The following is a 26,947-nucleotide window of genomic DNA, read 5'->3' as shown; positions in this document are numbered from 1 at the left end:
GTGGCGTCAATTGTGAAACTATTCCACACTCCTTAAGATAATCGTGGGATTCAAGACTTAGGTACTCTCCTCCTCGATCGGATCGAAGCATCTTGATTTTCCTGCCCAATTGATTCTATACTTCATTCTTGAACTCTTTGAACTTTTCAAAAGTTTCTGACTTTTGCTTGATTAAATAGATATATCCATATCTACTATAGTCATCAGTAAAAGTCACGTAGAAGCAGTTCCCATCCTTCGTGGTTGATCTAAACGGTCCACATACATCGGTATGTATTAGGTCCAATAGGCCCTCACCCCTCTCACACGTACTTGTGAAGGGTGACTTAGTCATCTTTCCAAGTAAACAAGACTCACACGTGTCATCTTCCCTAAGGTCGAATGACTCCAACACTCCATCCTTTTGGAGTTGGGCTATGCGTTTCTTGTTGACATGTCCAAGACGACAATGCCACAAAGATGATCTATCCATACTATTGGAAGAATCTATGTTCAAAACATCATTTCCTAAGTTATCAACAATCATAACAGTTTCATATATTCCATTACATGCTATAGCTTCAAAATAAAAGACACCATTTAGATAAGCTAAAATAGAACCATTCTTATTATTAAAAGAAAATCTAAAACCTTGTCTAAACAAACCATGAAATGAAATGATGTTTCTAGCCATTTCTGGCAAATAGCAACAATTGTTCAAATCTAAACATAAACTATTCCTAAGCACTAAAGAATACACTCCAATCTTGGTCACAGTCGACGATCTTCTGTTCCCCATGATTAGATTGATCCTTCCTTGCTCCACATCCCTACTTCTTCTTAGTCCCTGCACATTAGAGCAAATGTGATAAGCACAACCGGTATCAAGAACCCAAGAAATAGCATGATTAGAATCGTTAGATTTAATTGTGTATGTACCTGCAAAAGACGGCTTGATCTTTCCTTCCTTGATGGCTTGCAGGTACTCTGGGCAGCTTCTCTTCCAATGTCCTATCTTGTGGCAGTAGTGGCACTCTGCCTCCTTCGGGTTAGGGCAGGGCTTAGTAGGATCAAATTTGGTCCCACTAGAAGAGGCACCATCTCGGGCTTTAACCTTGCGATAGTTCTTAGACGAAGCCTTCCTCTTCTTTCCCTTTCCTTGTCTAATAGCCAAGACAGGAGCAGCGGGTGGATTGGGAGTTGGTGTAGCAGACTTGTCCTTGAAGTTGCTCTCAGCGACCCTCAAGAGACCTTGGAGTTTGCTTAGGGTGACCTCCTCTTTCTTCATGTGGTAGGTCATCCTAAATTGATTGTAGCTCAGAGGCAAAGAGTGAAGCACCATGTCGATCGCCAAGTCTTCCCCAAAGTCAACATTTAACTTGCGAAGGCGGTCGACATACCTTTGCATCTTTTGTAGGTGCACGGTAAGAGACTCTCCATGACCCATATTAGCAGAAATCATGTGAGTGAAAATCTCATAACGCTCTTGTCTCGCGTTTTGGTGGTATCTCTCCAATAAGTCTTGATGCATCTCGTACGGGTACATGTCCTCATAGGACTTTTGGAATTCGGAGTTCATGGTAGCTATCATGATGCAATGTACCTTCGTTGCATCTCGCTCATGAGTTTCAAAAGCGGTCATTTCAGCCGGAGTAGCGATTTCAGGGTTGATTTTCTCGAGCTTCTCATCGAGGACATACTCCTTATCCTCATAGCGAGCAATGGTGCGAATGTATCTTATCCATTTGCTAAAGTTCGTTCCATCGAAGGTGACCTTTTGACAAAGGCTCATCAATGTGAAAGAACTAGCAGAAGCGTTGTTTGTGTTTGACATCTACAAATAGAAAGGACAAATATAGATTAGAATATGAATCCCTAATTATCACCCAATAAGAAAAATTAGGGCTAGGATCCAACAACAATATTTACATATTAGAAAAGGGATGCCGTAATCCAACATGCAAATAATATGAAGGTAAGTGAACGACGATTCACTAATTCTCCACCATAAAAACATAACTTTAAGTCCTAAATGTATTGAGAATTCCTAGGTTCGGATGAGATTCATTGAAACTATTCAATGGCATGTTTAAATCTCGATATGCCCCTCTTGTTTGTGACTGGGATACCGAGGATCACAAAGCGGGTGTGAATTACCATGCAAATTCACATGGTGCCTTCATTGTAACGATCACCTATTCGATGTACCGGTAAACCACACACGCTCCATCGAACTATGATAAACAATGAATCACCATTTGCCACCTTTGCTTAGAACCAATTAGTGTGCCGGTAAACCACACACGCTCCACTAACTTCTTATCAAGGGTGCAAAGTGTAATTTCATGGGATTGCATCAATTCACTTTTCCTAAAGTAACTAAGATTGGAAAATTTTAAAAAATATGTAGTTACTTTGTATTTTATATTATACTTTTAATGAGAGGATGAGGTTGCCCTATCCTACCCGTTCGGCTAACGACCCTCCACCGATCAAGCAAGCGGTGGGTGTGAGTGTACACCCATTAAGCGCCATTTTATAGGCCACAACCTTATACCCACCTTATAGACCGGCTTCGTGAGTAAGGCCTACTAACGGTAAGACTAGCATTTAGTTATACATATATATATATATATATATATATATATATATATATATATATTAATCTTGTAATATTATATTAGTATAGGGTTGTATTTTAAACTTTTAAAAATCTAGGGTTTGAAATTTAAATTGTCTAAATTAAAACTTTTAATCACAAAACATAAATTTAAAAAACTTGAGGACAAGTTTTAAACATTTAAAACATGAAGGATCAAATAACAAATAATCTCAATTAACAATTAATTACATAATTATCCATATTTGATTTATTTAATTATTTCTTGCAAGATAATTACCAATTTAATCAAAATAATTAATTAATTATCACATAAGGAAATTAAAAAATTTATTAGTTGGTAAATATCTTTAATTAGATCAAGATTATAGTCATATATATCAGAAAATCGGATTAAGATTGATCTAATATGATAAAGGTAAGTTTCCATAAGAGAAGTATGAAAAAATCCCGAATCTGGCCTTTCCTGACGCTTGAACTCGTCGAGTTCCCAACTGGACTCGTCGAGTTAGGCCAACTCGTCGAGTCCACCATGGGACTCGTTGAGTTTACGACTCAGAAACACAAAATTTGAATTTTGCACACAAGTTTCAAACAAACAAGCAACAATTTAATAGAAACCAATCTAGGCTCTGATACCACTGATGGGTTCTAGCCATAAGAACTTTCCTATGTGCGCATGCAAAACCCTAATGCTTGGATCTAGGTTTTCTAATTAAACATGCTTTGAATCCAAGACTTCTAATGACTAATTATGTATAAAACAATACAAAATCAGATCTAGAAGCTTACCTTTGAATCTCTTGTTTTGATCTTGTTGTCTTGGAGCTCTAGAGTCACAATTGTCACTCCTCTAATGGCTTACAAACACCAAATAGCAATGAAGATGATTTGAGAGAGAGGAGAGGAGGAGGAAATCGGCCAGGGTTTCTTTCTTCTTAAGAGGTGCCGATTTCCCTATGCCATGGGGTCTATTTATACTTGTAAACTCCTTAAGAGTTTCACCTTAAACCCTAGTCGGATAATCCTTTCCTTAAAGCAATCCAAATCCTTACCATAGATAAGACTTGGACGATTTTGAGCTATCCAAAGCTCTAGAATCCGTCCAATCCCTATCTCTTAAGGATTTACAGTCTAAAGTGTAACTATCAAACAATTGACAATTTATACCCTCTTATTTAATTAATCTCTTTAAGTCAGCAAATTAATACTAATTAATTTATGACTTATATTAATCAAATACCAATATTATTATTCCTTATATTATTCTCATAATATATTAATAATATTTATTCTCTCATAATAAATCATCCTATCAAGTTGCTATGATGAAGGCAACCCAAAAGGACCATGCACAATCGGGTCAAATACTTGCCTAATATAGTTGCAGCCTTAGACACTATTCCAACAGGTTGGGGGTTAGAGCTTCTGAATCACGTCATTAAGGGAGTCACAAGGCAGTTGGGGACTGCTTTTGCACCCATGAAAGGTCCCATGCATCATAAGAGCTTGTTTTATGTCTTTTTGAGCTCAAAGTCCCATGCAAGCACGTAAAGTTTGTAACTTTACGTGCTAGATCGATTGTAGAAGCTTGGATCTATCTTTTGATCAAAGGTTGTACATCAGAAATCGAGGATTTAAAATGTGGACGTGACCGACTCGTCGAGTCCGTTCCTGGGACGCGACGAGTCCAAGGTTTTGAGTCCCATATCTGTTGAATGTCAAAAGAACTCAGTTGAGTGTTAGAAGGGTTGTAACCGGACAGAAAGAGTGACCCAACGCATTGGACATAATTTTAGACATGGAGTTCATCGGACTCGACGAGTACTAGAATAGACTTGGCGAGTCCAAGGCAATCTTCTTAAGATTGAAGATGAACTCTATGAGTTGTTCATGCAACTCGGCGAGTCGAGGACAAGACTTGTTCATCAGATGAAGGTGAACTCGACGAGTTGTTCATGCAACTCAGCGAGTCGAGGACAGGACTTGTTCATCGGATGAAGGTGGAGTCGACGAGTGTTCATACAACTCGGCGAGTCGGATGAGTTTCATGCAATGTTCATACAAGAGAGGAACTCATCGAGTCAATGCCAAACTCGACGAGTCGAGACGTGGATAAGGCGAGTAAAGGGTTAGGGACTCGACGAGTTGACGGCCCAACTCGGCAAGTCGGGTCAACTTGAAGTTGACTTTGACTAGACTTGGACTAACCCTATTTAGGGTTGCACGTGTTGTGTGCTGACTTGAAGGCTTTCGTGTAGGAATCAAGGAGTCGAAGGGATTCGACTTGTGCGCCATGGATAATTCAAACACTGCACGACATTGAGGTGAGTTACCTTCCAGTAGGGGTGGGTCTAAGGCCACAATGTCGGCCCACCAAAAAGGGGTATTTAGAAGATGATTGTCTTTGTGATAATTATCTTGGTCTGATTATGTGTTTTGGTCATGAGATTTAACTGCACGACATGTTATGTGTGTAGTAGGGATTAACTTCCCTAACAGTGGTCCTTAGGACCTAGAGGTAGGTCAGTACCCGGATATGCCTGACTATATGCTTATATCTGTTGTTGCATGCTAGTGGTAGGGGTGAAGTAGTCCTCAGTTACCGGTTGAAAGATACCGATGGCAGTTACCGGTTGAAAGATACCGATGATGATTATCGGTTGAAAGATACCGATGATGGTTACCGGTTGAAAGATACCGATGATGGTTACCGGTTGAAAGATATCGACGATATTGTATGGTATGTGGTATGATGGGGGAACTCACTAAGCTTTGTGCTTACAGTTTTGGTTTTGGTTTCAGCTACCTCTTCGTCGAAGGGGAAGGAGCCTGCGGTGTAGTAGCGCATTACACACACACATGGTTTCCGCATTGAGTTTATGGGATTGTACTCTGATTTTCATTACTTTTGATGTCATGGTTGTAGACACAACATTATGATTTTTGTAAGGAGTTGTTTTATTGACAATGTTTTGGTAAAATGTTTATTAAACATATTAATTCAAAAATGAAATTATCGGGCTTGAATTTTGGGATGTTACACTTAATGGTAAGAATGAAGTATTGGGGACCCTTATGGCATGCAAGGGCATAAAGTTCCTAACTTTATGCCCTAGGACATCTTAATGGACTCAAATTTGAAGTTTAACGTTGAAATCCCAAGTATTAATCACTTAATGGTCGTTAGTGCATATTTTGCTTGTACTTCGGGTGTAATATTGTGTACGCGGCACGTATAGCCAAGGGGCTCAGTACGCTAAACGTACTAGAGTGGTACGATGGGCGTACGCACCCCAGATGGGTTTGGGCTTAATGTGGGCTTGTAAGCTTTTTGGGCATGGTCCGATTTTATGTTAGTGGTTTGATTATTTTGTTGTGGTCCATAGTTGTTTTGGTTAGGCCTTATTGGTCCATGTGGCCCGTTAATAGCTTTTATCTTGGATGCTAGGCCTATTAGTAAAGGAAAGACTTTTGGGCCACCATGTAAGGACTTAGGCTTAGGTTTTTGGAGTCTTTGACTAGGTTGAGTTATAATCCTAATTTAGGGTTATTTGTATCATTGTTCAGTGTGAGGTTTTGGGTTGATAGGTGAGCAACTATTATGTTCAGTAGACTGAGGTGAGTCTTCTCATCATACCAATGGGTCGAAGGCACCAATGCCGACCCATTATATGGCATGTAGTAATTCGTTGATATGCAATTGTATGCTTTGTGTTATGGATTGTTTTATGTGAAGACCATTTGGGGGGGGGGGGGGTTCCCATGGCGCCTGGATATCAGACCATGGGGGGAGCCCATTGCATTCCAAGTAAAGACCATAGGGGGAGCCCATGGCACTTGGTTATCAGACCGTGGGGGGAGCCCATGGCATTCCAAGTAAAGACCATGGAGGGAGCCCATGACAACTTATGTATGCCTTTCTATTGCATGGTTTTTATGTGACTGTATGTGTTGTGTATTTTGGGAAACGCACTGGGCATTTGCTTACAGTTTGTTAGGTGTTTCAGGTACTTCTGACTCTAAGGGCAAGGGCCCGACTTGATGGCGTAGTGTGCACTCTCCAGTATTTCGCACTAGTTGTTTTGGATACTCTAATCTTCTGAACAATGTATTATGTAATGGAGATTGTGGGAAACAAATATGAATATTATTTCTAGTTAACAAATGAAAAATTTTACCTAAGTTTTGGGGTTTTTACAAGTTGGTACCAGAGCCTTGGTTTGATAGATTCAGGCACACTCTTGGGTGTGTTAGGACTCAAACTGAGGAAATGGTAAACCCTTTTTCAAATATAAACCAAAAGTTAATTTTTTTTCTTGAAAACAGTTATTATAAGTAAAAGGGGAGAGTGCAATGTGCGTAATCGACCGAGCTCAAGTAAGTGGTTCCAATGTACTAGCCATGCTATAGTTATATTTGGAAATTTATGTTGAATTGATTACTTTCTATGTGTATGCTTTCAAATTTGTATATGTCTAGGATTGCATAGCCCTAGAATGATGAATTCTGCCTTATTCATGTTCCTTATTTGGTTGTGGTTTAGGGTAGAAGCTTATTTGACAGTCTATGTGATTCTATTTGTGTATAACTTGCATGCATAGGGCAACCTGCTATGATTGGCTTAAGTTTCTGGTTCAGTAGGGATTGAGAAATTCTATAATAGTCTAGGATATGAATTGGTGTTGTGTTTTGTGGGTCATGATTTGTGGTTGGGTGAATTAGAGGTATCAAGTTTAGGTTTGGCCTTGGAAAAGCTACAGGTAGGTGTGGAAGGTAGTATTGGTCTCGTACTACTAAAAGCGCAGGACCTGTACCCGAATCAATGTCAGACTTGGAAACTCTAAGGAGTCCGGTGAAGAGGAATCCCCTTCGAATTCCTTATCATTTTGTCATGTGGTGTTTTTTTTCAGTTGAGGATGGTGATGATCACACGAGGTTCGGGTTCAGGATTGGGTTCAGGATCAAGATTAGAAGATCTCTTAATGAGAGGAAGTTATAGATTGTCCATAGGAAAAATGTTATGTGATGAGTTATATAACAAAGATAGAGATACAGAGATAGAGGTTCCTTCGGGGACAAAAGATAGATGTTCCTTCGGAGACTAAAGAGTATAGTCCCTCTGGGACAAGATATATAGATTCCTTTGGGAATAAGAGTATGGTTCCTTTGGGGACAAGAGTATGGTTCCTTCGGGACCAAGAGTATGGTTCCTACGGGAACAAGATTAGTATTCCCCCGGGAATAAGAGATAGATTGTTCAGTTGGGGACAAAAGTATGGTTCCTACAGGAACAAGAGTATGATTCATTCGGGAATAAGAGTAAGGTTCATATGGGGACAAGAGTAAGATTCCTTTAGGAATAAGAGTATGGTTCCTACGGGAATAAGAGGTAGAATGTACATTTGGGGTGTCTGATATTGCAAAGTTTTATGTTTATCACATCTAAGGTGTAGAAGTGTGTATTCTTCTATAATGATCTCATATTCAATAAGCAAGGATAACTTGATGGAAACCGAGTCAGGAGCTATCGAGGTTCGAGGTAGTAGTATTCATTTACAAGATTTTAAGTTGAGTATATATAATATTTAAGCATAGGTCTCAAAAATCATGTATTTAATTATTGTTTAGGTAGTTATTTGTTATTATCATGCTGGTCAGTTGATTTTAGGGGCATGTGTGAAAATTCAAAAAATAGGCAATTAAATATATATATTTTTTTACTTATAACCAAAATTCATCGTAATTTTGATTTTGAAAAAAAAAACCTTATGGTTATTATTTTGTTTTTGGAAAAACTTATCTAAAGACCCACTTTGAACTTTTTAAATCTTCATATTTTTTTCTCTTTTTTTTTTTTTTTTCTCTTTTTACGTTTTTGACTGCTAGATAGATACTTAGAATGCATAATTTCTAAAAATAAATAAATCATATAACAATTCAATAATCATTGAATTAAAACCGAAACATTAGAACAATAACCAAAATTGTAGAAGGCTAGAAGCTTTAATTTATAGTTGTGTTGGAAACTTGTAATTGATCAACAAACTGTTAAAACAAATGTTATCAAAACAATATAAAATATTTTTATTTGTTACATAAATCAAATAGAGATGAAATAAACATGAAAATAAACATAAAACTTACTAAGTATGGCGAATCTACTGTATGTATTCATAGAATTTGAGAAAGTGTTTTATATGTATTTAACGTATACACAAACATCAACACAAGTGACTATCGAGAAATTGGCGAATTATGTGATTGGTGTATATATAAACATGAAAGAGAAATTTATGTATAAGTCTGGAGGGCATTGTACCACACTTGTCATGGTTTACGTAAGCCACGTCATATTTGCCACATGACAACAAAAAATTGTCATTTACATGGCGTGGGTTGCCACGTTTTACATGCTACTTTTTTTAATATTTAATTTATATAAAGAAATCATTATAAAGAAATTAATTTGATAAAAAACTTAAATTTCATTAACTTGAAAGAAAATCACACACTCGAAAATAAACTAACACACAACAACACTAGAAATTTAAACACACAGCTTACTAGAAATTAGAAGACAACGAGCTTAAAATTTACGTCATTTGGGGCACTGCCTCAGAATTTTCCAAAACTCAACATGCAAGAAAGGTTTGTCGGTTTCTTCAGGGAAAGCCTCAAGAGCATTCACAACCAAGTAGTTTCGCTTTCATCTTGTTCGGCTTCACTCATCACCCTATGAAACACATTGTTAAACTAAGTTGAAACAAAACTTGTGCATCTCCATTTGGAGAAGAAATGATCTTTAGTTTGAGGTACAATGGTTTCGCGGTTGAATCTTTCAATGATTCTGTTCCATAGAATACTCACAGTGGCGTTAATGTTGACTGCGTCTTCTGTTACATCAACCGATGAACGGGCCAATATGATTTGTTCATCAGTTGACCAAAAACGAGCCATTTTTTTAGCAATGAGGTTTTGACGAAGATGGAAAATAAAAAAGTTATGAGAATTGAATTAAGAATATTTGAATATGGTGAAAAATGAATAAGGATGATGATAGTTATAGTTGTGGATTGAGGGTTTAAAATCTTAAATTTTGAAGAAAAAAAAACAGTTATATATATATATATATATATATATATATATATATATATATATATATATATATAGAGAGAGAGAGAGAGAGAGCTAGGTTCATTTGTTTAAACTAAGTATTGTGTTATAGTATGCATAAATATGGGCCAATCAAAATTAAATAAAAAAATTAAATAATTAAATAAATAAATAAGGGTAATTTAGTAATTTGTTTAGTAACTTCCAAAATTAATCCCTATAATCATGGTATTGACCTAATCTCTCCAATTTAAATCATGGACTACAAAATCGATCTCGTTCCCCGTTATACGTTTTTTGCTTCTGGTTTGTGTATCGTCATTTTGACCGATCGGGCACAGGGGAAAGAATGGGACAAAAGTTGTGGGAGATCGATGACATAAATCGAGGGGCACCGGCCGACCGACTATCACCGACTTTTTCTTTCTTTTCTTTCTGGCCCGATCAACAGCCACACAAATGGAGAAGGCAAAGAATATCGCTGATCTCCAAGGGGGTGTTTTAGGTGGTTTAATCGACTGAATCAGATGGAGAGGAGGGTGAAGCGAGGGCAGCAAGATTAACGTCGACGAGATCTCCATAAGACCTTTGATTAACGCCGACGAGATCTATCAGATTTTGCCTCTCGGTGGAGCTACTCTTGGTAGAGATGGTACCATGGTGATTCTTAGATTCTTCTTAAATAAACAACTTTTTTGATAAATTTTGCAAACGAAAATATCAATTACGAATTCAAAAGATCAATTTATTTGTTTGTAGCAATGGCATTACGAATTCCATACTTGCCTAAAGAACATCCATGGTCTGGAATCGGCTATTTTGAAGGGTCACGAATCCGAGTTATCAATTTGTAAGTATTTGGTAAATTACACTTTTCATCCTTTGGTTTATTTATATTTACATATATGGTTCCATTGAAAGCCTTGGAAGCTTTGTAAGTTCCATATTTATTATTCTTTTTTCTTCGATTTATATTTGTTTTTTATAAATTCTTGAAGCATTTTATTATTTGTTTTATATGGTAATTCCAATTCAAGTGAAATTTGGGGGTTTTGAATGATATGGGGATCATTGTGTTTCTTTCAAATGGTATGATTTATGCAGCAAAGGGACTGATTCAAATGGTCTGATTCATATTTCAATTTATGTTTTTTTTTTTCTGATTTAACACTTCATTTATGTGGACAGTGTAGGATCTTGACAAGGTTGAATTCTGAAAAGGTATCAAGTATGTTTATGTAGATGCTTCAATGGATGATATTGGTGAGATTCCAATTCTATTGGAATGGAATTACGTATTCCAATTCTGTTGGAATGGAACCACGAATTCCAATTTTGTTGGAATCACAGAAGTTGATGCTTGAAGAACGGCCCACAAAATTGAAACGGACCACATTATTCTTTTAGAATGTATTAGACGTTGTTAGATTTTGATGTTTTCTTTCCCGTTTTGAAAGTTTTTTAGTTTTATTCTTTAACAATAAATGTAATTGTTAACAACTGTTACCCGTATTCTATAAGAAATAATGTATTTTTTGTTTTTATTCTTCAATTGATTGTTCAAGAATTTGTTATTCTACAAGAAGTTCAAGAATTTACGGTTAAAGAATATTTTTATTTTTGAGTAAATAATTAAATAAATAAACATATTCTGTCAGAATGTCCGAATTAAAATAGTTATAATTCGTAAAATCGGATTTTTAAAATTAATAGAATATATGATCCCTTAAAATATGCAATTTTCTTTTATTAAATCTATATTAATTGACTAAAATACCCTTGTAATTAAATTAGATGATATTTTTCAATTACATTTAATTCAATAATATATATTAATCACTTTCTTAAAATAAGTAAAAATGATTGGCCCACAATTATGAATACAATAACACAATAATTAAATAAATCAGTTAAGGGTATTATAGTAATCTTTGCATAGTTAATTATGGAAAATAATTAATATTCCTGATTTCACTCAAGAATCAAAGATAAATTTAGAGCATTAGCCCTAAATCGTACTCAATATCGTTTCTAATTCACCGCTTCTTCTTCTTCTTCTTCTTCTTCTTCTACAATCGATCGCCAGCTCCACGGTCTCTTCTTATGATTCAAGTTAATCGATTACCCTCTTGATTGTTACCGTTGTAATTGTCACCGTTAAAACCCCTTGCCGCCATCGTATCTACTACCAACACCGCCATTTTAATCCATCTGTTCTTCCACCTCCACCTGCTCGATCAATAAGATTGTCGCTGCTATTTGAGTTTATTGACTTCATTTATTGATCATGGCTATTTGAGTTTTTTTGACTTCGTTTATTGATCATGGCTATGCGACATGGATGGGAACTTCCTGCTCACACTTTTTAGGTACAATTTTTGTGCTTAATTCCCTACTTCGATCTGCTATGTGTTTGTGTTTTCCCTACAATCGTTCAGGCTCTCTGTGTATTTATCCTTTATGTAAGATGCACAACTATCGATCCTGCTGATCCTGGCATTCTAATCGACCCAAACAGGGCAATTGCATCACCTTATAGATCCCATGATGGAATCGAAGTACCCGGTGAGTGATCCAAATTGTTTTGACTTTTGACCCACCCGTTGACCGACCCGCCCGTTTTGTAATCATTGAAGCAAATGTTTTTTTTTTACTATCAGGAAATGGATCATCTGGGAGAAGCTAGCAAAATTGGGTTTCAGAATGTTGGAATATATGATAATGGTAGCTCAGGTTGTTGTTCAAAAATTTGGGGATTCTTTTGTGGTTGTATTGTAATAGAGGATTGCAGAAAAGATGAAGATATGCAACAAGGAGGGGAGGAAGAAGCTTTATTTTGTACACTATGCAATGCTGAGGTATCTATTTTCTGAAAAAAAAAATCATTTTTTAATAAACTTTATTCGATTTCTTAAGTCGTATTTTGTATACTCAACTTCTTATGATATGATTGTTGATTTTCTGGACAAATTATTTAAAATCTTGTTTATAATTTGTTATTGGTTCGAAAGTATAGCAAACACTACAGAAGTTGTGATAAATGTGTTGATGGGTTTGATCATCATTGTAGGGTAAGATCCAAATTCCAAAATGAAGGAATGGAAACGCACAGATGAAAAATCTTCTAGAATTCTTTTTCATTGTTTATATGTAAATTCACATGAGTTAATTTTAATTCTAAATTATTTCTTGTGCATTGGTTGAATAATTGTGTAGGTAGGAAAAATTACTTCACATTTGTGTGCCTAATGGCTGTAAGTGTTGTTTGGGTAAGTTGATTTATCGAAAAACTTGTCATAAAAGGCCTTGGTATCTAATATGATGAGGGTAATTATGCCAGAATGGAATCCCGAATTCCAATTCTATTAGAATGAAATCTTGGATTCCAATGCTTAAGTTCCAATTCAACTTGAGCATTGAATTTTGTATGAGTTATCATGTCTAAAACTTGTTATTTTTTTCTGCACTTACTCATTAGTTTGTGCATTTTCTTCAAATTTTACTTATCAGTTTTGGTGCAATTCACAACTTTCATTTTATGAGAATATAAATATTACATAAAACATGTGTTGCTAGTAATTCTAACAGAATACATTTTATATATGCTTTAGAATGTTTATGCATATAGAAGAAAAGACTATGATTTAAGTGCATTCTATAATGTATTCTATTAGAATTTATTTCTATAAATGCATTCTGTTAGAAAGTCTTTGAGAATGTTTGTTAACAACAAGTATATTTAGTACTACTAACGAGTAATGTATCTTATTCTTTCAGAATTGCATGGAGAAGGAAATCAATATTAATCATACAAGAGAAATATTTGGATTCGAGTTCAACAACAAGTATATATGTGAAGATCAAGTTGATTATATGAACCATTGAAGAGGATCAAGTGCATTTGTTCAATAATTATATATTCAATAATGCTATTTTTTAACAATTTTATTCATGTTTGATGATATTCTGTTAGAATATGTATAACTATATTAAAATATATAAGGATATTAGTCTGTAAGAATATGTATGAATTTGTATTTAATTTCGAATGAATATTAAGAATGAAATCATAGACCCAAGTTGGATATATATGAATAATATCTTGTTCTTAAATCAGGTCAATTATCAAATATAATTGTACTGGAAATGTATTCTACAAGAATAAAATCGAAAGTATATTTACTAGTTTATGGTTGACATTCTGTCATTCTGACAGAATAAAATCGGATTTTTAAAATATTCAAAAATTTTAAAATAAAAGAATTAATTATCCCTTAAAGTCCGGAAATTTCCCTTTTTAATATAGGTAAATTGACCAAAATACCCTTATGCTGAAAATTATGTGATTATATGGTGCATGTTACCCTATTGTAATATCATAGACTCTCAGATCATGACATTTGATTATATCCATCCGGTGGTCCAGATCTGTGCATTCTGGCACACAATAGTTAGTAAAAACAAAATAACATAATCCTATATATATATATATATATATATATATATATATATATATATATATATATATATATATATATATGTAAATATTGTATTTTTTGAAAATGAAAAATTGATTAAATTGTAAAAAGGAAAAAAAAAAATGGTAAATGTTTCTCTCATCGGCAGAAGTTCACCAAGTAGGGTTGCCGAGCCGAGGTCGCCGAGGACGTGGCTCGTGTTCGCCGAGAGGTGCCGAACCCACTCCGTCAAGTCTAACCAATTGAAAAAATAATATTGGAATTTATTTGTGATTGATTGTCGTCTTGCCGAACAAACCTTCAAGTCACCAACCAATTAAGGTAATGACTAACGAGTAAGGATTATATTGGACCTTTTAAACTCTAAGGCCTAATGCCTAATGGGCTAATGGTGTAATAATACATAAAGTTAATTAATAAGCTAATCGGCTAATTAAGTCTATAACCTGGAAAAAAATGGCTAGCAATCTAGCATGGGTGAACAAAGAAAACGTTATTAAATAGCTATCCTTAATACGCTAGTAATCTAGCATGGGTGAAAAAACAAAACGTTATTAAATAGCTATCCTTAATACGTTTGCAATCTAACATGATTGAAAAACCAAAAGGTCTTTGGTTTAGCCGTATGAAGTAACTCTAATTTCAGAGGTCATGGATTCAAGCCTTGTTTGAGACATAGGTTGTGATAGTTAGGAATAGATTAGTTAGGGTGAGCATATTGACCGAAAACTGAACCAAAACCAAATTAATGAAAATAATCGAACCATTGTAATCGAACCTTTAATAAAAAAAAGTGGTGTTGTTTCTATTTTTGATTAACCAAATACGTATAGTTCGGTTATGGCTTTCTTCCAACACCGAACCAAACCAATAATATTAATAAATGTTTTTAATATAATATAACATTAACTATATGGTATGGGCTACACATAATCCTTGTTGTTTGATACTCTACAATGTATCTGATTCGATGAAACTGTATAATGTATATGCTTCGGTGAAACTTTAGGATAGCTACACATAATCATGGTGTATGTGGTGCTTAGGTAAGTAGTTTTATTAGCACTATCTATTACTACTTGTTGAAACAATAGTGTCATGTAACTAAAATAGTAAGGTTATCCGGTATACCCATCAATAGCCATTGAAGAGTGAGTGGCATACCATCACCATATGCAACCACTAAACATTTGGTATACCTAACACTCCACATCACTATATCCCTCTTATTTTTTATTATTTAAACAAAAAAATATTTTTTTTAATTATTTGAAATTAGAGAGAGAATGATAATCATTGGGCGTTCTTCATCGTTCTCCCCACCACAACCACTAAAAACGACTAGCCACCACTAATCACCTGGGGTGGTGTTCTCGAATTCTAGCGGGTGCCAAGTGGACCACAGTCCGTGATATGTATACAAGATAACCTAAGGGTACCAGTAATAGTTGTTGTGTCAAACATTCGGTGAAACATTATTTCATATTAGAATTACATGCATTAGTGACCTTGGGTGAGGGTACAGGTAGACATCATGAATTGTATGTTTTTATCCATTTTCATTTATTTAATAAATTTATTTATATTTTTTAGTCTAATAAAATTAACAGGTTCACATGTCAACCAGTGAAATTATTTCTAAATCCGAACACAGCTCATATAATAAATAGATTGACGGGTAAAAGAAACTCAACCCAAGTCATGTTATCTCCATGACAGGTTCATGTTGTATCATGAGTACTGTCGAAATTGTCACCCCTAGTTATAATAAGTTATATCTTTGTTCGCATTAAACAAAAATAATGTGATAATATAGTTGTAGAAGTACAAATAAAATAAATAAAACAATACTAATTCAATAATCTCATGGTTTATTTTGCACGGGTATAACATGAAATCATAAAGTGCAAATCTAAACACAAAAAACATGCAAAAACATCATGAACTAATTCAATGGCTATAAATACACATTCTTTTATCTAAGCTTTTGCATTTTTATAATTATATAAGAACATATCTAATATCTTTGCAATGTTACATCATCTACTTTCGACCTAATTGTCTTGAACTAATTTAGCTGAAGTTTATTGATGATATAGAACACAATATAATACACCTCTATGAGACTTTCTTGTAGTAGTGTTCAGCTAAATTACTAAAATATTAAACTTTTATTACTAAAATATTCATTATTAATATTGAAAGTAGATTCTTAATAAGAAAAGAAAACATTAAATGTGTATATTTTGAATAGAAATAGTTTTCATTTCGGATGATTTCTAACTACAAAAAACATAAAAGGCTTAGAGGTGTTTGAGATTGTTTTTCAAAATGATTTTTTGATTTTTAATTTTTCTAAAAATTCAAAAAGACATTTGAAAGATAGAAAAGTCATTTTCAAATAACTTTATTTAAAAAATTATGTTTTTAGCCTTTTAAATGGTAAATTACGCTAAAAAAAAAAAAAAAAAAAAAAAAAAAAAGTAACTCAAAACCATTTTTATAAACAAGCGCGTAAACAGCTAAAATGAAAAAAACTTTCGAAAAAAAAAACTTTTGACGCCAAACACTCTCTTACATCATTTAATCCATCCATGAAAAATATATATGATCTCTCTCCGGTCTTCTCGATTTCCAAATTCAAAGCTTCACACACTAAAACTCTGATCCACTTCACACACACAACATACAAGATGTTTGTTAATGGAGGTTTGTTGAATCCATTGTTTCAAGTTCCTTCAATGTCCGATTCGATGTCGATTGCAATTGCTTCAACGAACTATATCGTTTCACCGTCTTATCATCGACGGCGACCTCCGTTTTGCTATCAATTCCAGTACCAGTACGTCAATGCCGGAAATGTACTTTTTCATAGTAAAAAGGGCACAAGAGATCGTGTCAGTTTGTTGAATCGAATTCGAGCTTACTCTGAATCTAAGGTATCTGAATTACTCTTTTTTCTTGTTTTTATTTTTTCTTTTGCTATATACTATATGGTTTTTGTGAAATGTTTTTATGAACCAAAAGAGAATCGGAATCAATTCTGATGAATCAAATTTGTGTGATCTCGTATGATGCATTAATCGTATTGCCATTATGAGAGTTTATTAGGTTGTTGCATACCTTTTTGTTTTCTTTTTTGACAATTTGAGTTCCTTTTCTTCCTTGTTTTTTATGGTTTGGCATTTTCACAACAATATAAAGCGCAATGAAACACAAGTACAATTATTACTTATGACTTAGTAACAATTAAATTTAGTAGTGGTGCTCTCGTAATATTAACATTCATATAAAGTTTGAATTTGGATAATGAAATATTTTGGATATCAATTGTAAGAACCTATGATTTAGTTATCACTTATCAGTGTTAGTTTCATGACTTTTTTCTTATCAAAGGTTTAAAAGCATGATATAGTAAGCTTGTATATTGATGAAAAGATAATGACCTTTCCAACATAATCTCAATTGTAGACAGAAGAAAAGGAAGTAAGAAAGTATTCACCTATCCTCGAGAGTCAGTTGCTATCAGAGAAGAATGTATCAACAGATGAATTAAAGGCGATTCCTGATATTTGGAGATCTTCAGCAGAAAAATTTGGTGATCGGGTTGCATTGGTGGATCCACATCATGACCCACCTACAAATATGACATATAACCAGGTCTTCTTCCCTTTTACTATGTCTTTTAATTTTAACTCCAATCAATTCAATTTGAACCTTCACTTTTGATTGTCAAATTTGCAGCTAGAGGAGGATATTTTAAACTTCTGTGAAGGTTTAAGAGTTATTGGAATCAAACCATGTGAAAAGGTAGCACTCTTTGCTGACAATTCCTGCAGATGGCTTGTTGCTGATCAAGGTAGATACACTGAATTCATGATTTTTTTTTCTTCTTATTTTGTAATACACATATGCTTGTATTTTATTTTAACAAGTTTGGGTGTAGGTGTTATGGCTACAGGAGCAATAAACGTTGTGAGGGGATCCAGATCCTCTGTAGAAGAGCTGTTACACATCTACACTCATTCTGAAAGGTTAGCATAAAAGTTAAATTACTTTCAACTTCAAAACTGAAAAAAAAGTTTATAAAAAGTATAAATAGACTCATATTTCCTCATGTCAACCATTTTCATTCTTTCAATAACAGTGTTGCACTTGTTGTGGATAATCCTGAATTATATCAGCGGATTGCAACGGGATTTAACTCAAAGGCATCTGTTAGATTTGTGATCTTACTTTGGGGGGATAACTCATCATTAAATAGCCATAGCCATATGATGGAGGGAATTCCTGCTTATACCTACAAGGAGATTATAGATATTGGCCATGAACATCGTATGCTTTTGGTTGATTCACATGATGCCCGTAAGTCAAATCCACCACTTAGGAATTGGAATTTGAGATTCCATTCCATACTCCATAAACATGTTTTGGTGTCTGTTGACTGACTTTGTGAATCTTTAGGTGAAAAGTACGTTTATGAACCCATCAAGTCTGATGATGTGGCTGCTCTTATATACACAAGTGGGACCACTGGGAATCCAAAAGGAGTAATGCTTACACATACTAATCTTTTGCATCAGGTACTGTAAATGTCTCTTTTGCCCCTTTCAGTTGATCAACTTTTCATATATTATGTTTTTATACATTTTTAGGTTAATAATTTGTGGGACATTCTCCCTGCGGGGCCCGGGGACAGATTTGTAAGCATGCTTCCACCTTGGCATGCATATGAACGTGCTGTTGAGTATCTTATATTTGCTTTGGGAATTGAGCAAGTATACACAAACGTCAAATACTTAAAGGTATTTTTTTTAATCCCATTTTGATTTTCTTAAATCCAGAAAATGGATATTATATAATATTCACATTCTCTAATGTGATTTAAATTCTTTTTAGTTGTTTTCGTTGTAGGATGATTTGCGACACTATCAGCCACAGTATATGATATCTGTCCCTCTAGTATTTGAAACTTTATACAAGTACAACTTCTCTATTTACTCTTTAAAACTTTACAATGATTCAATGATGTGAGAAATAACAATGTACTTTCATCAATTTGTTTATTATAAAAGAAAATTTTGTAATATAAAGAAAGTACATTGTTATTTCTTGCATTTAGTTGTTTCTATTATGCAGTGGGATCCAGAAACAAATATCCACCTCATCTGCTATCCGTAAGGTGATTGCATTATCATTGATAAAGATCAGTTTGGCATACATGGAGTTCAAAAACATATATCAGGTTCAAACCTTTTAGCATCTTGTTGACTTTTAACTTTTTGCCTTTGTGCATGAGGGAATTTACCTTTGGTTAATTTTATATATACTAATGTTGTAATTAGTCTTCATATTGTTTTTATAGGGAGAATGTTTGTCAAGAAGTCAGAAAGAACCTTCTTACATTTCTGCAACTTTGGATTGGATATATGCACGAATTATTGCTGCCTTTTTGCTCCCTTTACATTTATTGGCAAAGAAACTTGTTTACACTAAAATTCATTCATCTATTGGGATTTCAAAGGTTTCGTATATTATCCTTCTTATGTCATTCTGTTGTCTGCTGTCTGTTGTCTACTTTCTTTTGTCTGTTGTAGTTGAAATTTTTATTCCACCCAAAAATATGGGACAACAACTCGCTATTTGTCTGTGAAAAAGACGTGAATGCCCTTGTTATCTTGATAATTGTAAAAGCTAATTGAAGAAGATTTAAACGAACTTCTAAATGTGATATCTGTTACATTCGACAGGCTGGCATATGTGGAGGTGGAAGCTTACCATTACATGTTGACAAATTCTTTGAGGTTTATAGATTCATTATTTTTTTTTTCTAATACATTAATTACCAGATTAAAGCATAGATAAAAAAAATTGTCTGTAATTGTAATTTTTTTACAGGCAATTGGAACAAAAGTCCAAGTTGGATATGGATTAACAGAGTCATCTCCTGTCATAGCTGCTCGACAACCATATTTAAATGTAATTATATACAAATCCAGATGTGAAAATTCATATATAGATATTATATTATTTACAAATATATATAAAGAATAAGAAAATGATAAATGTGAGACTTGAAGGTTCTTAGATCGGTTGGGCGTCCAATTCGAGATACAGAAATAAAAATTGTAGATGATGAAACCGGTCAAGACCTTCCCCACGGTTCAAAGGGAATAGTCAAAGCCAGGGGCCCACAAATCATGCAGGGCTATTACAAGGTAAGGGTAAAATGGTCATTTAGTCTCATTCAGACTGTTTATTCAGTCTGGAAAAAGAATAGACCCGTTACCCATTCAACTATTTTACCCATTCAGACAGTTAATGGGAAAAGAAAAACCAGGTGTAATTTTTTAAGAAAAAAATGATTAAATTAAAATTAGTGATGGTGATTAACTGAAATAGAATCCGGTAGCTACAAAGGAAGCAATAGATGAGGACGGATGGTTAAACACGGGGGATATCGGTTGGATTTGCCCTTCCCATTCATTAGGCCGAAGTCGTAATTCTGGTGGCACTATTGTTCTTGAAGGCCGTGCCAAGGACACTATTGTCCTTTCTACAGGTTAAAAAAATAAAATAAGAAAAAGAGTTTCTCTATCTATTTCTTGTTTTTTTTTTTAAAGTTTATTTGAATGTTGGTTTTTTGAATGGTTAATAGGGGAGAATGTTGAACCAGAACAAATAGAAGAAGCAGCCATGAGAAGCAATTTAATTCAACAAATAGTTGTTATTGGTCAGGTAACACATCCATTTTTTAAACCTTCATTTCCATTTCCTCCTTTCAGATCCTTTTATTTTCCTTTAATAAAATACTATTAAGTTACATTTTTCTTCCCCAAGTGTAACTGATTTTTTGCCAGTTTGGTCCCAAAAAAAAACTCTTGCAATTTTAGTCCTTATTTGAGGTTCTTGTAACATTTGCGGTCCCTGATCCAATTGAAATGACTATTTTTTTTACCTGAGTATAACTGATTTTTGCATTTTTGGTCCCAAAGTATAGTCATTTTACTTGGAATAAGAACAGAAAACGTTACAAAAACCTCAAATAAGGACAAAAATGTAACAAATATTATTCTTAATAATATAATTTTATTTTTGATGTTACAAATGACAACTAGGATCAACGTCGGCTTGGAGCTATAATTGTTCCAAATAAAGAAGAAATTTTATTGGCATCCAAAAATTCATCTGATAATGGTAACGCTCAACTTACCAAACACCAAATGGCTGCCATCTTATCTCAAGACCTTCGTAAATGGTAACCAACCAACTTTACTTTATCTCAAACCTATTTTAACAAAATTTAGGCTAAATAAATGCAAGAAATAGCATCCTACTTTCATTCATTTATGTATGTATGTATTATAGGCAGCATGTTAATAATTTTCTTCTTAATGTTGAATTTGATGCATGCAGGACTTCAGATTGCTCATTTCAGGTGGGACCCATTCTTGTCATTGAAGACCCTTTTACGGTAATTCCACATGCATTCTATTTATTGTACCTTACCCCCTTTTTTTTTTTTTACATAATTAATCTTTTTGATAAAATATGTTTCTTGGAATTTCAGATTGATAGTGGTTTGATGACTGCAACCATGAAGATCCGTAGGAACAAGGTTGTGGAACTATATAAAGACCAAATAGATGATTTATACAAGTAAATCTTGTACGTTTAATATATTTACTATTTAGAAAGAAAAAAAAATCCATAATGTGTATGTACTTTCTCCATATAAGTGATGACATCTCGTTTTTCAAGTCAAATTACAAATTTGTTTTTCTCAAAACACCCTTTTGGACATTTGACACAAAATAACCATCAATTATATTTTGCAAAATTGCCTAATGAGGGGTCCCACTAGAAGTTTGTAACAACGTTTTTAAAACCGGTTTTTTAGTTGAACCGGTATGGTGACCGGTTCCCGGTTCAACCGGTTTAACTGGTTCGACCGCCGTATGAACCGGTTTTTATATTTTTCATGTTTTTTTTTTCTATTTTCCTACACATACATACATATAAAAATTATAAATTTGATGTTTACAAGTTCAAACATTAAAAATACACATAAAAATAAGTTGTAGATGAATCCAAATACATTAAAATAACACTTAACCATAAGTTTTAGTGTTTTACATCAATCCATATATGTCAAAAATAAAATAAAGTATAATACCGAAACGAAATATAGTTTTTGATGAATACAACACATCAAAAGAATCTATAACATTTATCATATGTTTTTATTTACAGAAAACTAAATAGATTTGAAAAAAATCACCAAAGTTTATAATGTAAATGAATTTTTTTCATGTGTTTTTATTCGGTTCAACCGGTTTATTTTGACCGGTTCAACCGGTTTTTCTAAAAACCGGCCGGTTAAATCCGGTTCAGAAATCAATGTAAAACCGGTGATCGTTGAACCGCTCCCTCTCCCGGTTCCCGGTTCGATCGGCCGGTTCAAACTGGTTTTTAAAACATTGATTTGTAATTTATCTACATAAATGTGTAGCTGGACCATTCAATATTAATAAGGCAAAACAAAATTGATGGTTATTTTATAATAAAGATTACTGATTATCAATGTCTAGTTTAAACTTGCTGCTTAATTAGCTTTAAATAGAATCAATAAGAAACAGGTTTGTCATGGATATTCATTCTTTAAGAAAAGTTAAGAATAAACTTTATAGATTATCGAAAATGACAACTATTAATTGCGTTTAACGATTTGATATGCATTCTTTAAGAGAAGGTTAGAATAAACTTTATAGATTGTCAAAATGACAACTATTAATTGTATTTAACACTTTGATCATCTTTTTAAGAAATTACTTGCGGGATAAAATATCAAGTAATTACGAGTTCATATTAGTGAGTTATGTGTATTTTAAAAAGTGGGAGAAAATATAAAAACTGCTGAAACAAAAGGAAAAAAATGCAACATTGTTATGTTGTTTTCTGAGGACTATAGTTGATTTAGTATGTAATGAAAATAAGTGTTTTACGGTATAAAATGAATTACAAATACCAAATTACATAATGGAAAGAAATCAAGTAACTATGATTTCATACGAGTGAGTTATGCGTATCTACAAATCAGGTCAGAATATAAAAATTGTTGATATAGAAAAAAAAAACATAACATTAATATGTTGTCTTCTAGAGCTTATAATCAATATGTAACCAAAATAATGTACATCCTCTCAAATGTGTGTATTTATTATCAATTACACCTTATCAGAAAGTATTAGAACCACACAATATGGGCCATTTATGGATAAATGTCATGTCCATCATATGACATACATCATTACGAAAAATGTTATAATACATAATGTAATTGTACCAACATATAAAATCATTATCAATATAGTCCGACGGCAACATTAACAGGTTGTTTTCCAACATTTCTCTCACTTGGCCGAGTGACTATTATTATTATACATGTTTCATTATTGGCCAAGATAAGTTTATCATGTTTCAGATTAATACCAAAAGCAAAACAGTACAACCTAACACATCATTTTAGGCATGTGACCCCATCGATCATACTGTGGTGCTTCATATGAAACTTACAATTAATTTAGACCAAATGACATTTAAAGTTAAGCGGTAATACAATATGTTTGTCTATATAAAAAGTAAGTGTGCACAACTTCTTCATACTCACAAACATTAAACATTTTACTATTGGCATTAATTTGGAAAACTGTAGTAAGGTGACTTTGCAATGAATAAAAATCACCCATTTTTTCTATTGCCTCATTTTTCTAGATTCCATTCATCCACTTAGGGATATGCATTTGGACTGAGTGCCTGAACCGAAACCGAAACCGAAACTCGGATCGAATTGAATACTATATTTGGGTCGGACCGACCCGACCCGAATAACCCAAAATAACAATGACCAAATACAAATTAACTATTCAAGGATATTGATTGATTGTTTTTCCTTTTCGCCTCCATTGTTTATCGTGTTTTCCAACTCTTTCGCAACGTCATATATTTGCAGACAAATTTGTTCAGTATGGATCTAAAATCCGCCCGTTTGTACTAAAAGCCGCCTCAAACACCATGATAGAAATTTGTAGTCCCAAAATATCTATCAACATAAACAAACAAAGTGTTAATGTAACGCCCGAATCTCAGGTAATAATTTAAATAAATGTTTTTGGAGTTTTGGCCCTACTCGACGAGTTGGTTGCCCTACTCGTCGAATAGCAGCGGGATGGATCGCGAGTTTAGTGGCCTACTCGGCGAGTCCATTATTGAACTCGGCGAGTAGGAGCTGGAAAATGAAACTCTAATCCCCAGGGTTTGCACCCCTATTTAAAGAAGCTCAAGCCTCTTTCAGTTCCTTTACAGCCTCCCTTGCTCCACTAACTCGTGTGTGTGTGCCGTTGTGTGTGAAGCTTGAGAGAAGATTTTGGTGAAAAGTGTGGTGAACCAAGTGGCTTAGGCAAGGATTTGAGAGGAGATCCGTGTTCTTCTTCTGTGGTCATCTCTTGGGGTAGGTAATTGATCTTTTCCCTCAGTTATTTTGGTTAGACCTCATCCTTGTATGAGTTCTAAGGTTTTAGAGGAGGGGATCAAGTTAGTATGGCAATATATGGGCTAGATCTGAAGTTGTAATTTCAGATCTAGACCCTCCTTGGGTTATTCAGACATAAAGTCCCAGCTTTAGTTGAGTTTAAGGTCCCCTTTGTCCTTGAGTACCCATTAAGAGCTTGATGTTGGCATTTGGAGCTTGTAAAGCCATGCATGTACGTAAAGTTTACAACTTTACGTGATAAGTAGGCCTAAGGGAGTTGGATCTGCAATTTGGGGCCTTGCCATGGCTTATGGACGTCTACATGATAAAATGACTGAAGGAACTCGGCGAGTCGTTTGAAGATATGCATTGAACTCGGCGAGTTGGATGAACAACTCGACGAGTCAGATGAAGGAAGACGTGGACTCGACGAGTTGGTTGAACAAGTCGGCGAGTTGGATGAAGATGGTCATGAAACTCGACGAGTTGAAGAACAACTCGTCGAGTCATATGAGTTTTAGACAAGGATGTGTTTGCATGTATACCCGTCGAGTTGTAGGAAGGAAACTCGACGGATGGCCTTAAGATTTGATCGGGATTCGAAGGAACTCGACGAGTCACCCCGATGACTCGGCGAGTTGGAATGTACTTCAAGAACTCGGCGAGCAGCCTAGAGTACTCGGCGAGTTGAGGTCAACATGGACTGTTGACCTTGACCAAGGACTTCGGCCTTGATCAAGGTGTGACTAGTGGGTTATGGAGTGCCTTATAAGGCTAAAGACTTATGAGTATACTGTGCTATGGGTATAGGTGGTGGAGTCGGTGACGAGTGATCCGATAGTTAGAGTTACCTTTCGAGTCGACATCTGTGAGGTGAGTTATCCTCACTATATCGATAGGGTCTACGGCACCAAGGCCGACCCTTTAGTTGTTATTGTTATGGAATGCTACATGTGATATGATCGGTTTGATCGGAATCAGGGTAGGCAGTATGTTATGCTTTATGATCCGTAGGGATTGGTATGTTAGTGACCTGCTAGGTCAGCGCTCTAGTTACGAGAGAATTCTATGGTTGATGATCAGTGAGATAGATATGTTTGATGTTTGTATATGCTAGTATAAATAGTATGCGCACATGGTTACTTGCTTGTTGGTTGGGTTGAGGCGGTCCTGCTTTGTGCTGAAGGCCAACATACGTTATGAGCGGTCCGGGGAGACTATAGGCCCACGTGGCGGACCAGTCATGCCGAAGGCTCGGGATAGATTCAGATAGACTGTAGGCCCAGAAGGGCGAAACAGTCAAGCCGATGGCCCAGTATGCATGTTGATTGACTGATTGTTATTGATATGATTTCTGTTTGTACGGTATTGGTATTTTGGGGGTAGCTCACTAAGCCCTCGGGCTTACAGTTTTCAGTTTATTGTTTCAGGTACTTCAGCAGATCGAGGGAAGGCGAAGGCGTGACCGTACTGCTCCCCATCCTTACGATCTGTTTTTGGGACACTCTGATGATAAACGATTTAGAAATGTTTTGTAAAAACAATTACTATTTGTTTCTTTTGTTAATGTTAAAAGTTTAAAATTTGGCGTAAATTTCATGGACATTACAGTTAAAATATATGTAACGCCCCAAAAATATCGGCTAAAAATTTCATTTTTAAATTAGGTTAATACGTAAAAACATCATTACAAATCATTCATAATATTACTCCGTGTCTGAAAACCGGTAATATCATAATAATATTTCAGAGTACACCCCAGAAAATCCGTAGTGCAGAAAAACAAGAGTGTGTGTGATATGCTGCTACCACGCCGACTCCTTTCCCTTAGCTGAAGAGGTACCTGAAACCAAAACTGAAAACTATAAACACGAAGCTTAGTGAGTTCCCCCACTGTACCACATACCATATGATCACATAACATACATATATTGTCAGGCATATCTGGGTGCCCGACCTACCCCTTCGGTCCTCTCGACCGGACGTTGCCTAGCATACCTGGGTGCTGGCCTCCCCTTCGGTCCTCTCGACCGGATACTGCCTAGCATATCTGGGTGCTGGCCTCCCCTTCGGTCCTCTCGACCGAATACTGGGGAACTATTTCTCCCCTCTACTACTACCACATAACATGTATCACAATATCAGAATCTATCTAGCATGGCTGGGTATGACTACCCCTTCGGCCCTACCGACCGGATATCTTGGGGACTATCTCCCCCTACT

General features: G+C 34.9%; 1 protein-coding gene across 1 annotated transcript; it reads left to right on the top strand.

Annotated features, from left to right (window-relative positions):
- The first annotated feature begins 16,787 nt into the window (after positions 1 to 16,787).
- LOC145094946 (putative acyl-activating enzyme 16, chloroplastic) lies at positions 16,788 to 21,982 on the top strand. Its single transcript, XM_079032912.1, has 18 exons — positions 16,788 to 17,132; positions 17,665 to 17,853; positions 17,938 to 18,052; positions 18,140 to 18,227; positions 18,341 to 18,558; positions 18,658 to 18,776; positions 18,849 to 18,998; positions 19,108 to 19,175; positions 19,333 to 19,438; positions 19,559 to 19,717; positions 19,944 to 19,997; positions 20,092 to 20,172; positions 20,274 to 20,411; positions 20,596 to 20,755; positions 20,852 to 20,931; positions 21,312 to 21,451; positions 21,610 to 21,667; positions 21,764 to 21,982. Exons 1-18 carry the CDS (start codon positions 16,788 to 16,790, stop codon positions 21,854 to 21,856), a joined length of 2,361 nt encoding a protein of 786 aa, XP_078889038.1. The 3' UTR covers positions 21,857 to 21,982.
- Positions 21,983 to 26,947: the final 4,965 nt, after the last annotated feature.

This window comes from Lactuca serriola, chromosome 1, assembly GCF_051521515.1.
Source record: "Lactuca serriola cultivar US96UC23 chromosome 1, Lser_US96UC23_V15, whole genome shotgun sequence".
NCBI lineage: Eukaryota > Viridiplantae > Streptophyta > Magnoliopsida > Asterales > Asteraceae > Lactuca > Lactuca serriola.
This window is presented reverse-complemented; position numbering and strand designations above follow the sequence as displayed.